General features: G+C 34.4%; 6 protein-coding genes across 7 annotated transcripts; 4 read left to right on the top strand and 2 right to left on the bottom strand.

Moving 5' to 3' along the window:
* Positions 1-8: 8 nt before the first annotated feature.
* LOC123320056 (ubiquitin recognition factor in ER-associated degradation protein 1) lies at positions 9-1,726 on the top strand. Of its 2 annotated transcripts, none has more exons than XM_044907211.1 (5): positions 9-172; positions 552-669; positions 749-903; positions 976-1,248; positions 1,307-1,726. In XM_044907211.1, exons 1-5 carry the CDS (start codon positions 149-151, stop codon positions 1,652-1,654), a joined length of 918 nt encoding a protein of 305 aa, XP_044763146.1. In that variant the 5' UTR covers positions 9-148; the 3' UTR covers positions 1,655-1,726. The 2 variants fall into 2 exon arrangements, with proteins under 2 accessions (XP_044763146.1, XP_044763147.1); XM_044907212.1 differs by lacking the exon at positions 9-172 and adding an exon at positions 348-404.
* A 287-nt stretch (positions 1,727-2,013) lies between these two features.
* Positions 2,014-6,016, top strand: LOC123320052 (ATP-dependent DNA helicase Q5). The gene is made up of 11 exons (XM_044907207.1): positions 2,014-2,201; positions 2,262-2,551; positions 2,609-2,782; positions 2,844-3,247; positions 3,313-3,555; positions 3,606-3,815; positions 3,872-3,998; positions 4,056-4,331; positions 4,721-5,120; positions 5,173-5,637; positions 5,717-6,016. The coding sequence occupies exons 1-11, from the start codon at positions 2,102-2,104 to the stop codon at positions 5,791-5,793; spliced, it is 2,766 nt and encodes a 921-aa protein (XP_044763142.1). The 5' UTR covers positions 2,014-2,101; the 3' UTR covers positions 5,794-6,016.
* Positions 6,017-6,077: 61 nt separating this feature from the next.
* On the bottom strand, positions 6,078-7,285 carry LOC123320057 (ubiquitin-conjugating enzyme E2 L3). The gene is made up of 5 exons (XM_044907214.1): positions 7,128-7,285; positions 6,988-7,068; positions 6,717-6,812; positions 6,475-6,661; positions 6,078-6,418 (listed from the first exon to the last, which is right to left on the bottom strand). The coding sequence occupies exons 2-5, from the start codon at positions 7,012-7,014 to the stop codon at positions 6,264-6,266; spliced, it is 465 nt and encodes a 154-aa protein (XP_044763149.1). The 5' UTR covers positions 7,015-7,068; positions 7,128-7,285; the 3' UTR covers positions 6,078-6,263.
* A 279-nt stretch (positions 7,286-7,564) lies between these two features.
* Positions 7,565-8,768, top strand: LOC123320055 (UPF0046 protein C25E10.12). The gene is made up of 2 exons (XM_044907210.1): positions 7,565-8,307; positions 8,367-8,768. Exons 1-2 carry the CDS (start codon positions 7,641-7,643, stop codon positions 8,678-8,680), a joined length of 981 nt encoding a protein of 326 aa, XP_044763145.1. The 5' UTR covers positions 7,565-7,640; the 3' UTR covers positions 8,681-8,768.
* Positions 8,769-8,903: 135 nt separating this feature from the next.
* Positions 8,904-12,682, top strand: LOC123320053 (two pore calcium channel protein 1-like). Its single transcript, XM_044907208.1, has 13 exons — positions 8,904-9,262; positions 9,404-9,519; positions 9,572-9,862; positions 9,949-10,262; positions 10,319-10,418; positions 10,471-10,651; positions 10,705-10,923; positions 11,016-11,135; positions 11,196-11,364; positions 11,416-11,586; positions 11,645-11,946; positions 12,005-12,111; positions 12,161-12,682. The coding sequence occupies exons 1-13, from the start codon at positions 9,169-9,171 to the stop codon at positions 12,335-12,337; spliced, it is 2,361 nt and encodes a 786-aa protein (XP_044763143.1). The 5' UTR covers positions 8,904-9,168; the 3' UTR covers positions 12,338-12,682.
* LOC123320058 (dolichol-phosphate mannosyltransferase subunit 3) lies at positions 12,583-13,217 on the bottom strand. Its single transcript, XM_044907215.1, has 3 exons — positions 12,972-13,217; positions 12,842-12,919; positions 12,583-12,782 (listed from the first exon to the last, which is right to left on the bottom strand). The coding sequence occupies exons 1-3, from the start codon at positions 13,119-13,121 to the stop codon at positions 12,717-12,719; spliced, it is 294 nt and encodes a 97-aa protein (XP_044763150.1). The 5' UTR covers positions 13,122-13,217; the 3' UTR covers positions 12,583-12,716.
* Between the last annotated feature and the right edge of the window lie 66 nt (positions 13,218-13,283).

Raw genomic sequence — 13,283 nt, 5'->3', positions numbered from 1 at the left:
CGAATATTGACATATCAGAAAGAAGAAGGAAGGTGCTGTCAGTGAGGTTCTGTGAACAAATAGAAGAAGTAATTAAATGGAAAAAGGAAACACTACAAGGAATTTCATACGTTTGCTGGGCATTTAATTAACAATAATTCGGTTAAAGATGTACAGGGATCGTAATATGGAGGTAAGTTTAAATAGCCTACTTCTTTTTTCTCTAGATCTACACCTGACAGCTTCTCAAAGTTGTCAAAATATAACATAACCTTGGACGAAATGATTTGTCAGTAATAATAAAAATAAAGGACAATTTTCCTGACAAATTCAACAGAAGAATGCTAGAAAATAGAAAATCGTGGATTCTGATTAAATATTGCATATTCTATTTCTTCTAATTCTTGATAAACAGCCTCAAAATGGTAATATAAAGTCGAGACCAATCAATGACTCCTTTATTTTCTGTGTATGAATATGTTCAATTCAAAATTATGAGAATAAATGACAACACATAATCAACGCTTCAACTTCATTTACCATCGAAACCTATAATGTTCTCAAATTTTCAGTTCCAGTTTGGATTCATGTTTCCCGAGATCAATCGAAACTTTAGTGTTTCCTATTTCTGTTACTCGGTAGCTATGCTACCGGGTAACGAAAGACAAGATGTTGAAAGAGGAGGAAAAAGTGAGTTGAATAGATGACATGGATATGATTGTATGTTGGGTCATTGTAATGGTCAAATTAGTATGATATGTTTTTACAGTTATAATGCCACCATCTGCGTTGGAACAGTTGACGAGACTGAATATTAGCTATCCCATGTTGTTTAAATTGACAAATAAGAAAGCTAACAGAGTTTCTCATTGTGGTGTGCTTGAATTTGTTGCTGATGAGGGTAAAGTGTATTTACCACACTGGGTAACTACTTTTTTTTGTTTGAAATTATATAATCTGTGAACTATAAATGATTCAACATGTTTTTATTTGTAGATGATGCAGAATATGAACCTTAGAGAGGGAGACTCCATTCAAGTGGAGAGCATTGATCTTCCAGTTGGAACCTTCTCAAAATTCCAACCAGTTTCTCCCGATTTTCTGGATATCACAAATCCAAAAGCTGTCTTAGAGAATTGTTTGAGATCATTTGCTTGTTTAACTAAAGGAGATGTTATTGCTGTAAAATACAATCAGAAAATATATGAATTGTCTGTGTTAGAAACAAAACCAGGTGATGCTATCAGTATCATTGAATGTGATATGAACGTGAGTAGATGAGAGTATTGCCGTACTCTATAAATTTTGATCTATTTGTTTCTTTTAGGTCGAATTTGCTGCCCCTATAGGATATAAAGAACCTGAATTTCGTAAAAAAGAGGATGAAGAGATGGCTGTAGACCCTGCTGACCTCATGCCAGAACCTTCGGGCTTTGTACCATTTGGTGGTACGGGTAACCGATTGGATGGTAAGGTCCGCAAGGACTCAACATCTTCAGATATGCCAGCTCCTAAAGCGACCTATGTGAGGGGCATCCCTGATTATGACTATCAAATTGGAACTATCACTTTCATGAGGAAAAGCACTAAAACCAATAATACTAAGGACAAGGAGGAAAAAGATGATTTTAAACCGTTCAGTGGTTCTGGAAATGTTTTGAAGGGAAGGATTTGACTTTTTTCATTTAAGATTCTTTAGAATTTATGTTTGAAAAACTTATTTAATCAATATATATCATCATCTGAACCAAACGAGTTTTCATTATATCTACATCGTGTTTATGTGACAGTTCATTTCCAGTAACCAGCTGGGGGGCCATGGGTGCACTCCCCTAGCGATACTAGCGCTATTGTGGCGAATATTTAAACTACCGCATAGTAGTTGAAATATTCGCCACTATAGCGCTGTTATTCAATGGTCACAGAAATACATCAAGTATAGAGGCCAAAGATTTTTGATTGATGCAAAGATTCCTCTTTGATTGGGGTCTATGTGTATGACAACTTTGTCAAAGCGCGTAAATTCAAATTTTGACAAATGTCAGTGGATGTTGAGAAACATTGTGCTTCATTTCGGATTTAATCATAATTTTAGCGAAAAACTTATTCCTTTTTTGTGAAAATGGAGGATGATAAAATTAGAGAAGCGCTGGTAACACATTTCAAACACGAAAAGTTCAAATCGAAGTTACAAAAACGAGCTATACGTGAAATTGCACAAAGTGGGTCCAAGATATTATGTTTTTCATCATAGTCGACGAAAATAAATCATATCCTTTCAGGAAAAAATGATGTACTCGTAACAATGCCCACAGGGTCGGGAAAATCATTATGTTATCAATTACCAGCCATGTTATACCCACAAAAGGTTACCATTGTATTTTCCCCTCTATTGGCACTTATAAAGGATCAAATCGATCACATGAAAGCGTTGAAAATTCACGCTGTTTCATTGAATTCAAAAATTTTGAAATCTGAGCGAGAAGCAATAATAAACGATCTCAAGCTAGTGTCGCCCAAGACTAAACTATTGTACATAACTCCCGAACAAGCAGCAACTAACACATTCAAGGTAAGTTGAATTACACAGCTCCTAATTCATTGTGAATAACTGCTTCCACATTTTCAGGATATTTTGAGGAATTTATCAAATTTTGATAAAGTGGCATACATCGTTGTGGATGAAGCTCATTGTGTGAGTCAGTGGGGTCATGATTTCAGGCCAGAGTACCTTAAACTTGGGGCTTTGCGAGAGATTTGCAAAGCACCTTATATTGCCTTGACTGCTACTGCAGGAGCTGATGTATGTATATCTAAACCTGAACATGTTGAACTCAAAAAACTGTTAAAACTGTAATTTTCAGGTCACCAGAGATATTTTAAACAGTTTACATTTTGGGAAAGAGTACAAAGAATTCAAAACCTCTTGCTATAGGAACAATCTGTTTTATGATGTTTATTTCCTGAACGTTTTAGAGAACCCTTTTAAACATGTGAAGAAATTTATTTGCGACTGTTTAAATTTTGAAAAAGAGAAAGAAGTATTACCTGAAAATAAATCTTGTGGACTTATTTACTGTAGAACAAGAGAACAGACAGAGTTTATTTCTGAGCAACTGAACAAAATGAAAATACAGTGCCTTGCTTATCATGCTGGTCTGAAAAACGTTGAGAGGTTAGAGGTTCAGAATAAATGGCAGAGGGGAGAATGCCCTGTTATAGCTGCAACCATTAGTTTTGGAATGGGTGTAGATAAGGCTACAGTGAGGTATTTGCAAACAAATATATTGGCAGAAATGTCTGTAGATATTGTCATTTACTTATATATTCCAGATTTGTTATTCATTGGGGAGTCCCAAGAGATCCATCGTCCTATTACCAAGAATCTGGGAGAGCTGGTAGAGATGGTGAACCCTCGAAGTGTAGGGTATATTATAGCAGAACTGACACCAAAGCCATCGAGTTCCATCTAAATCAAGATTTGGCAAAAGCTAAAAACACAGATGCTGGTAGGATAAAGGCGGAGAATGCAATATCTGGTTTTAAGAGGGTGGTCGAGTTTTGTGAGAATGCAGAGTAAGTATAATCTACCTCCGTCTGGGATATGCCTATATTTTTTCTTTAAGTGACTGCCGTCATAACTTATTCAACCGACATTTTGGCGAACCAGTGAAAAAGTGCCTCAATAACTGCGACATATGTGTTGATAAGAAAGGTGTAGCCGAGAGAGCTGAACATTTTCATATCAAAAGCATACAATATAACAGTGTTATGTCAAAGGCTGATGATGGGGACTATGGTGATTTATATGGTGGTGGAAGGAAAGGAATAAATGAGTAAGCTTTCCCTCGAAAAAATCTTCAGAAATATATGATATCAATAATTTTTGCAGTGATTATAATGATTATTTGAAAGACGACGATGATGAAGATGGCAGTAGGGAACAATTGGACAAGCAAGCTAAAAAAGAGACAGCTGATTTCATCAGGAAACAATTTGAGTTGAGAAAAAATCCAAAGGTATGTTGAAGAAAGACAATTTTCTATGTGGATTCACCCATTTATTTTCCCGATCAGGAAATTTCTGCTGCCACAATTGAGAAGCTATTCTCCAATCAAGCTAGAGTGAAAGCTGCAGCTTCAACTTCTAGCAAAGTTAAGGGACTGACTCTCGCAACACGAGAACAGTATTTGACAAAAGTTACAGAAGGTATAAAAAGTAATTTCAACGCCTGCATGGAAGATGATATATTGAGTCAGAAAGATCTTGAAAAATGTGCTGTGGATGTTGAATACTCAGTTTTTTCTCGAACCACAACTTTGATGATGTACAGGAGTAATTTGGCAAAGTTGGTATGCTAATTTTTCAATTTTATTTTTCGATTTTTTGAGCTGAATGAGGTAAAAAACTTATTTAATTCATATTCATTGCGCGATTTATTCATTTACAATATTTGGATACAAAAATTCCCAATTGCGAACGCCCAGATAAGAAGAGGATTCTTCTATGGGCTCCGTGTGGTCCATCCATAGAGTCCATAAAAACAAGATGGTGCTTTTTACCAAGTGAAAATATCATTAAAGAAAATGGAAATATTTTGCGAGTTTCCAATGAAAAACCCCCTTAGATTATTAGGAATCTATTAACAATATCCCATTTGGAAGGAATATATTAAACAAGTCGTCGAAATATTAAGTCAAATGTTCCTGTAGACGATTGTCATTTGTTTACCTACTTTCAGATAGCAAAAATCAAAAAATGTACTGATGATCATATTTTATATGATGACCTGGAGAAATTGTTATCGAATCAAGTAGAAGGTGAGGACAGTCCGAACGTTGGTGAATCAGATACACCTTTGAATGGGTTTTGTAAAGCTTCTGATTTGCTAGAGAAGAGTCAGGTATATAGTGGTTTTCAGAAGGCTTCGTCACTGCTGGAAGAAACGAGTGAAGTGAAAGATAACCAAAGTAAAATAAGTGAATTTTTTTGTGTGAAAAGTGACTCTTCTTCGATAAAAAAGAGGAAAATGACCAATGATAAAGGTGATATGAAAGATCTCTTCGGGGATGAATCTGAGGATGAAAGTATGTGTAAAAGACAGAAAACTGAAAATAATATGGAAGACTGTAGGTTGAAAGGTATGTTTATGCAACAAAGAATGTGTAATTTCTACAATTGATCAATTTTCAGATGACTGGGAAAATGACTTTGCCGATACATTAAAGAACAATATGGAAAATGACCGTTTGAGTATCCCAAAAAGCTCAAAAAAAGAAGATGATGAAAACAACTGTGATAAAATCAAAAAAAGTCCTGAAAGTTCTAAGTTTGAGACAAAATCGCCAAAACAGTCTTCTAATGACGTGAGCTCTAAGCAATCTTCAAATGGGGTATCGAAGAATGATAAACATTTGAAAAAATCATCAAGTCCTCTAGAATCAAAGGAGAAGTCTCAAAGAACAGACAAAGATATAAATACCAGGACCCAAGTAAACACACAAGATAAACATAAAGTTAAAAGCAAATTAAATAAGAATGAAGTAGGAAAATATGTTGTTAAATTGCTTACACCAGCCTATGCTGAGAGACGATTTGAATCTAGGGACTTGTTCAAAAAACTAGCAAGAAATATATCTCACAATCTAGTTGATAAAGGTAAGGGTTTCATGTAAATAAATGGATCTTTTAATTCTATATTTCCTTTCCTCTGTAAACTATAATTTATTTTTTTCAGATCACTTAGAAATAAAGAAGTATGTTGAAGAGTTTTTACGAAAAAATCCTAAAATTACTGATGAAACATCTATTTAGTACTTGCTGCTTGTGTATAAATCAAGGTTGATCATTTTTCTTTAATTTGTATATAAGTAATATAAAAACAAAGCTATAGATAGAATGGATTACATATTACCTATTTTATTTGCATCAAATATTGTTTTATTTATAATTTACTAGGACTCAAAAGAAATTTAAGAAATAGTATATGAAAACATGTATTTATCATAAAAGAATAAAAGTGTGTGGATATAAATTATATAATGCATTTATTAACTTATACTGGAACTCTTATACTACACCAAGAAAAATTACCTCGATAGATGTGTAATCACTTTTTTATTTAGTATAATAATATTCAACATTGGTAGCGAACAAATCCAAAATGTCCGAAGTAGTGTAAGAAGACATGAATTTGGGAATTGTGAAATAAATCTTTTAATTATATAGAACATCCTGTTACAAAAATAAAGCCACAACTTGTTTCACCATAAAATAAACACCACCTAATCGGCAGGCCTTTTTTCACTATGCTTTTTGGTATATTCTTCAGCATTTTTAGAAAATTTCTTTCTATCTCTCAGAAATTCTTCAGCTAAGTCGGCCCTCAATGGATGCTCCGGTTCAGGCTCATTGACCAAAGCCACCAAAGCTTGGATAACTGAAAATAACCACAATTACTATACCATGAATTCTTATAATTTCAACTGTAAAAACCTTGATCAGTTTTTGTAGCAGGTTTCCAATTTTCGGCACTTATGATCGGTAAGCAAACTTGACCCTTTTCATCTATATTTGGATGATAAATTTTTGTTTTAAAATTGATCTTGGGGGGCTTGAAGGGATATTCTGCTGGAAAATTTATTTCAATTTTAAATGCACCTTTGTTATATGGGGGGCTATCCTACAACAAAGAAGATGGTGAATGAAAGCATGAGCTGTTGAATTATTCAACTTACTGGTACTATAAGACCTTGCCAAGTTAGAATATTAGTTTCATCTACATGTATATCACGAAAAGACTTCATACCAGATTGTCTTATATCGCCTAATTCCTAGAAAAAATATATCAGAAATGTAAAAATAGTCGTCAATTTTCACGTTTTGTCATCAGAAAAAAGAAATGAATTCTATTCAAAAGCGATACTTGATAATTATGCACTATAGCACGACCGAAAATTGTTTATAAATAATGTCTTCGAATAAATCTATTGTAAATAAATAACTCACTTTTTGCAATCTCCGTGTGGCAGCCATTTTTCTAATTAGATGTTCGAATAATTTTCTTTGGTTATTGTAATTTCAATGAATCTAAAAATAGATTTTTAAGTATTTTCTTTTAAGGCTTGAACTGAATACTCTATTAATACTTTGAATTTTCCAATATATTGTCCAAACTCTAGGTATTCATTCCTTTTTTGTTTAGAGAAGTTTTGACAAGTCACTGACAAGACAAGACAACTAATCACAATCACGAGACCACAGTTTCGTAATAAATTTGCCTTGCCGATGAAATATCTTAAAATTATCACAGGAATATACAAATCTTGAAATATTTCGTAGAACTTTCGAGAGCCAAGTTCCAATTTTCCATGTTCATAGGAATAAATCAACAGTTGATTGATAGTTTTGATTTTTTCGTTCATTAGGATGGCAGAATTTTACGTTTATTCATTTCAAACGTAAAATAATTGTTCTTTAATTAGTCTAATTATTCTGATCTTATAATTAGTTTATTTTTGGAACTTTCTACAAAGATCCTCTTTGCTTTCTATGATGGTAGTTCAAAAATCTCGGGATCTCATGTCATGTCAACATAGACATGTCAAAATACCAGCTTCAAATGAAAACAACAGAAATGTGGCTCATTATTTTCTCGTTAAATGGGAAATATCAGTCAAAAATTTACTTATAATGCCTCTTTGTCCATGACGGAGTTGTTGGAGCTGAGAGATTCATTACCCCAAGACATGGCATCACAAAAAATAGAAGTTCATCACTTAACCAGTAACCCTACAGCAGCATGGAAAGAACTTGCAATATCTCAAAAAGTAATTAAAGTAAATGTAAAACTACCGGCTAAACCAGTAGAATCTAACAAAGTAAGATTTGTTTGTATGAGTGATACCCATTCTTTGTTGAGAAATGATTTTGAAGTACCACATGGGGATGTATATATACACGCCGGCGATTTCACAAGATGCGGTCAAAAAGACGAAGTGATACAATTTAGTACATGGCTGGGCACCCTTCCCCATAAGCACAAGATCGTAATTGCTGGCAATCACGAATTGAGCTTTGACGAGACATTTTCTGACTTATTCAGAAAGAAAATAGCATTACATTTAGGATCAGATGATGGCGAACAAGTTCTCAACTATGGAAACACCAAGGATGACATTGTGGACGCAGTAAATGAAGATAATATAAGACAGCATTTGTCTAATTGTACATATTTAGAAGACTCGGGAATAGAATTGTATGGTATTAAGATATATGGTTCTCCTTGGCAACCTGAATTTGGGGGTTGGGCATTTAATATACCTAGAGGTAAGTAGTAAATATAATTCATAATGCTAGTCAAATTGAGTAACTAATCTTCTTTTCAGGTGAAAAATGTTTATCCAAATGGGATAAAATCCCTGAAGATACTGATATATTGATAACCCATACACCTCCTCTAGGTCACGGAGATTTGGTATGTTCAGGAGTTAGAGCAGGATGTGTTGAATTACTTCAAACAGTACAAAAAAGGGTGAAACCAAAGTACCATGTGTTTGGCCATATACACGAGGGATATGGAGTGTCCTCAGATGGAAGAATAATCTTCATTAACGCTTCTACATGTGATATTAATTATATTCCGAAGAACTTGCCTATAGTGTTCGACGTACCATTGCCTGAAGGCTGTTCTAAAGATTAGATGTAATTTTTAGCTTAGAAAACAAATTATTTTTGTTTTTTATGTACCTGTGTTAGAGATTTTGTATGCATTAAATTTTATTAGTAAACTGTTCATTTTTCAAACTGATATGCCTGTAGAATATGAATAGTGTTTCTGAGTTTCAAGAATTTCTAAATAGAGCAAAAACTTGTTGAGATTTTGTTTGGTAGTTCAAATTCTTTTCTGACGTTGATGTCATCGTGACATCTGACATTTACATCCCAGGCAGCTACTGGAATTTTTTGTTGAAAATTCGAAAATGTTCGCCAAAGACAGACGATGAAGTTGAAATAAATTTCTTATCTTCTCACCGTGAACCTTCTTAATGATTCGTCATAAAAAAAAGCACGAGTTTTCGATAAACTCTGTTTGCTGGCTAATATGATTCACTAAATAAGGCATTTCCTGGGTCTCAAAACGATGTTTAATTAAGAAATTTTCGTTATATCATCACATAAACTCATAAGATGGACTCTACACGATCTTTCGGTGAAACTGGATATCAAAGTTTCTCTTCTGACAATCTACACAATCCTACTTATGGAACTGCAAGCAGTTCATGTGAGTAGACGAAGATGTTATTGCCCTGAGCTTACTGACATATAAAACAATCTCATCTTGTTTACATTACATTTGACGTAATTGTAAACAGTTATAGTGAGATAATGTTAATCGATAGAGGAATCAATATATTTTTTGTAGATCCTCCAATTGAGGAAATGGGAAGTAGATCTAGTTTAGCTAGAGACATTAGGGATGATACCACAGGCTTTGATCACTGGGAAATGAATTATCATGAAGCAGCTATTTTTCTGGAAGTATGATTCCCTTCTTCTTGTCCTGTGTTCAGTATAAAACTATCATTTTTAGGAAGGAGAAAATAATGAAAAGTTCGATTCTCATCCCAGGCATCCTTCAGCATTGCCAGCTTATCTTCTTGTTCACAATTCATGGTATTACGGGCTAGACCTAGCATCCTCTTTACTCCTTTTGTCACTTGCTCTGGCAGAAAAACCTTCCATAGATAAACTGAAATTACCTGTTGGTATCCATGGAACTCTTGAATTGTTAGCTTTGGGTGTTATCGGAATTGAATTGGCGTTGAAGTTGAGATGGATAGGATGGGGAACTATATTAAAACACAAGAGAACAATGGTGAAAGTAGGTATTATTTATGCATAGAAATATCTTAATATTCATGATGGGTTCATCATTTTACTGAAATATTCTTGACTTGTCTTCTGCAGTGTGTTACTCTAATCATAATGGTTATGGAGGCTTTGGTAGTCCTAGTGAGACAATCTTCTCATTTTCGGATCACCAGAGCTCTACGACCCATATTTTTGGTCGACACTAGAGCGTGTGGGGCTGTAAGGAGATTCATAAGACAAATTTTACAATCTTTACCTCCAATTTTAGACATGTTGGTTCTGCTTCTGTTTTTCGTATGCAGCTATGCCCTTTTAGGTTACTACCTATTTAGTCAACATACTACGAATCTCTATTTCAAGACTCTACCAGATAGTTTTGTTAGTATGTTTGTTTTGTTGACGACAGCAAAGTAAGTATTTGAGTTTGAGAGTTTTTCCTTCAGATTTACAATGGAATTTTTTATAGTTTTCCGGATGTGATGATGCCATCTTATGCAATATCTAAATGGAGTGCTTTATTCTTCATATCTTATATATCGACAGTGCTGTATGTGCTTATGAACTTGGTATGTAATTTTAGTAAGGCTACAATGTAAATTCTACATTTGAAAATTTCAGATGCTTGCCGTGGTTTACGAGACCTTCACAGGAATTGAGAGGGATAAGTTTAGAAAATTACTGTTGCATAAGAGGAAAGCATGTCAGTTAGCCTTCCGTCTACTGGTCAGTAAACAGTCTCCAAATATGATAAAATTTAAGCAATTTCAAGGACTGATGAGATATTACTCGCCTAGAACTAGTGAGTGCCGTAAACGAGTGATCAGGATTTCTCTATCCCGAATATTTTTTCAGGTCAGAGAAATGTAATACTCATGTTTCATCTCTTAAATGTTTCCGGTACTGGATCTTTGACCCAGGACGAGTTTTTGAACATTTACGATGCGCTCAGCGTTAAGTGGAGGTTGAGGGAACCTCTGGATCCTTGGTTTTCATCTGCATGGCCTCCTTTGAGGGCTTTTTATAGATTAGCGAGGAGCATAGTCATGTGGCAATACTTTGAATATATAGTTTGTGAGTTTTTCTTAACCTAGAATTCGTATATTGATTGCTTTAGGTAAAATCATTGGTGTACATGTAAAAAATAATGATTTTAATCCTTTCAGATACTCTAATACTCAGTAATGGCCTCGCAATGTTTGTCAGAATCATGGAACATACAGAAAACCTTCAGAAAAGTGCACAGGAATTTGCTGCTTCTTGGGATACCTTTCTTTTTTTGGCTTGTGAGTATTAGACGCCAAACTTTCTGAATCGTATGATAAAAATCGAATTTTCATGTTTAGTATTCCTCTTGGAAGCCCTCCTCAAAGTTGTAGCCATAGGATGGAACGAGTATGTAGCTTCTGGATGGAACGTCTTTGATCTTATAGTGACGTTAGCCGCTCTGACAGGGGCACTTTTGCTTTATTTGAACCCCTATCTGACACTCTTCGTCATCTTGAGACCTCTAAGGTGAGATACTGAATATGTCCATTCATGATCATTTCACCAAGTTTTTTACAGACTTTTACGGCTTTTCAAGTTGAAGAAAAGATACAGAGATATATTTGGGACCTTGGTGCTACTCTCACCTTTGATGTGGTCAACCACAGTTGTGATGTTGGTCATGTACTACTTCTTTTCCATCATAGGTATGGAATTCTTCGCGCCTTACGACTTGAGGAACTGCTGCGTGTGAGTAAACTAGATCTGCAATATCCTCGACCCAGAATTGAATCGATAATCTGTGTAGGAACACGACGGTAGAAGACTTTTACAAGTACAGCACGAACTCGACGAGTCCCTTGGGGTACTACTACTTAAACAACTTCTCCGACCTTTTGTCTTCCGCAGTAACGCTGTTCGAGCTCACGGTTGTGAACAACTGGTTCATAGTGATGGACGCTTACGCTTCCGTAACGAACCCATATTCGAGACTGTTCTTTATGTTATTCTATCTTTTCACCATGGTGGTCTTAACGATTGTAGTAGCCTCGGTTTTGGAAGCCTTCAGGTTCAGGATTCAGTACAAGAAGCAGACTTCAAAGAGAGATGGTAAGTGAGAGATGATTCATTTGTTGATTCGACTTCCTGCTTTATGTTAATTTCACAGAGGAACAGATGTTACACGAGGAGGTTTTGATCGATTGGAATGTTCTGCAACGAGAAATTCACGATGTTAGATTGTTGGAATCGTTGCAGATCGATTTTACGCCAAGAGTAAGTTTTTTCATATAATCTTAAATTTCTACATCAATTTTTTTCGTAGGGAACAACACAATATCTTGGAAGACGTAGGCGAACTAGAGAAGTACTGCAGCGTCATATGTACAGTTCGGAAATTACGCTTTGGTTGAATGAGATCAAGGAAGAAGAAGAAAACCACAATAAACTGCATGAAATCGTAGATGAATCTCAAATTAACTCTAGGTTAGTGGAATCATAGCTTTAATAGTAACCAGTATTAATTATTTATTTAAAACATATTTATTTCGTTCAAAGAAGATATTAATAATTATTATAGTGAATAGAATTTCACAAATTCAGTGATATCAAGAGTAGTATTTAGAATGCACAACTTCCATAAATTTATTTTGAAGTTAATTCAATTAATCTGCTTAAGGAATGTTGAAGTAGAATTATGCAATACTAACTGAGACCAAAAATTTACGTATTTAAGTGAACAAAGTATTAAATTTATACCTGCTTTTATTTATACACTTTATTTTAATATTGTTATAAAAAATTCAGTTACTGTAAAATCAACAAATTAAATCTAACTTTGCTTTTACAGCTGTTTCATTCTTTAATGTTTCTGTATCTTTTCATGATGCCTTTTCAGGAAATATATATCCCATAGCTTTCAGCGAAGACTTAGCTTCTTGAATTTCCTACAAATAAGAAATAATGAATAACTAATCTTAATTTACAGAAAACAAGGCGAATGCACCTTTTTTAGTGCAGCTGCTGCTTCCTCACAATTATTAAATGTGAAAGTTCTGTAAAGTACAACAGTCAAGGCGTAAAGCTGAAAAATTTAACGTTTAGAAGGTGAAATAGATGAAAATTTTCAGTCTTACCCCGAACAAGATGATTAGGATGATCGGCAAATATAAAATGAATTGATGATGTTGCTTGGTAAAGTCATTTCCTATCTTATTCGTTAAAAGAGCCACCCAAAGTGATATCAACGCACTGATAGCTGTTAACCATTCCATTAATTTCGTCATATCGAAATATTTTATTTAAAACAAGATTTTTGGAGCTTGGATAATTTCAATTTTTGAGATAACAAAAATGAGGTTAGAATTGTTTTTGACATTTGCTTGTAGTTCGAAAATAACGTTTATTTGATCTAATGAAATGCATTTGTCCGTTTTTGAGTACAATAT

The sequence above is a fragment of the Coccinella septempunctata genome, chromosome 9 (genome assembly GCF_907165205.1).
Source record: "Coccinella septempunctata chromosome 9, icCocSept1.1, whole genome shotgun sequence".
Lineage (NCBI taxonomy): Eukaryota > Metazoa > Arthropoda > Insecta > Coleoptera > Coccinellidae > Coccinella > Coccinella septempunctata.
This window is presented reverse-complemented; position numbering and strand designations above follow the sequence as displayed.

Bases quoted from the DNA above. Each gene is read 5' to 3' on its own strand.
- LOC123320056 (XM_044907211.1), top strand. From the start codon at position 149: ATGTACAGGGATCGTAATATGGAG. The intron at 173-551 runs GTAAGTTTAAAT...TCAAATTTTCAG, and splicing joins ACAGGGATCGTAATATGGAG to TTCCAGTTTGGATTCATGTT. The intron at 670-748 runs GTGAGTTGAATA...ATGTTTTTACAG, and splicing joins TGTTGAAAGAGGAGGAAAAA to TTATAATGCCACCATCTGCG.
- LOC123320052 (XM_044907207.1), top strand. From the start codon at position 2,102: ATGGAGGATGATAAAATTAGAGAAGCGCTGGTAACACATTTCAAACAC. The intron at 3,816-3,871 runs GTAAGCTTTCCC...TAATTTTTGCAG, and splicing joins GGAAGGAAAGGAATAAATGA to TGATTATAATGATTATTTGA. The intron at 3,999-4,055 runs GTATGTTGAAGA...TTTCCCGATCAG, and splicing joins AGTTGAGAAAAAATCCAAAG to GAAATTTCTGCTGCCACAAT.
- LOC123320057 (XM_044907214.1), bottom strand. From the start codon at position 7,014: ATGGCTGCCACACGGAGATTGCAAAAA. The intron at 6,813-6,987 runs GTGAGTTATTTA...TATTTTTTCTAG, and splicing joins CCACACGGAGATTGCAAAAA to GAATTAGGCGATATAAGACA. The intron at 6,662-6,716 runs GTAAGTTGAATA...TCTTTGTTGTAG, and splicing joins GGCAAGGTCTTATAGTACCA to GATAGCCCCCCATATAACAA.
- LOC123320055 (XM_044907210.1), top strand. From the start codon at position 7,641: ATGGGAAATATCAGTCAAAAATTTACTTATAATGCCTCTTTGTCCATG. The intron at 8,308-8,366 runs GTAAGTAGTAAA...TCTTCTTTTCAG, and splicing joins GGCATTTAATATACCTAGAG to GTGAAAAATGTTTATCCAAA.
- LOC123320053 (XM_044907208.1), top strand. From the start codon at position 9,169: ATGGACTCTACACGATCTTTCGGTGAAACTGGATATCAAAGTTTCTCT. The intron at 10,419-10,470 runs GTATGTAATTTT...TGAAAATTTCAG, and splicing joins TGTATGTGCTTATGAACTTG to ATGCTTGCCGTGGTTTACGA. The intron at 10,652-10,704 runs GTGAGTGCCGTA...ATATTTTTTCAG, and splicing joins ATATTACTCGCCTAGAACTA to GTCAGAGAAATGTAATACTC.
- LOC123320058 (XM_044907215.1), bottom strand. From the start codon at position 13,121: ATGACGAAATTAATGGAATGGTTAACAGCTATCAGTGCGTTGATATCA. The intron at 12,920-12,971 runs GTAAGACTGAAA...TAAATTTTTCAG, and splicing joins TCCTAATCATCTTGTTCGGG to CTTTACGCCTTGACTGTTGT. The intron at 12,783-12,841 runs GTGCATTCGCCT...TCTTATTTGTAG, and splicing joins CAGCAGCTGCACTAAAAAAG to GAAATTCAAGAAGCTAAGTC.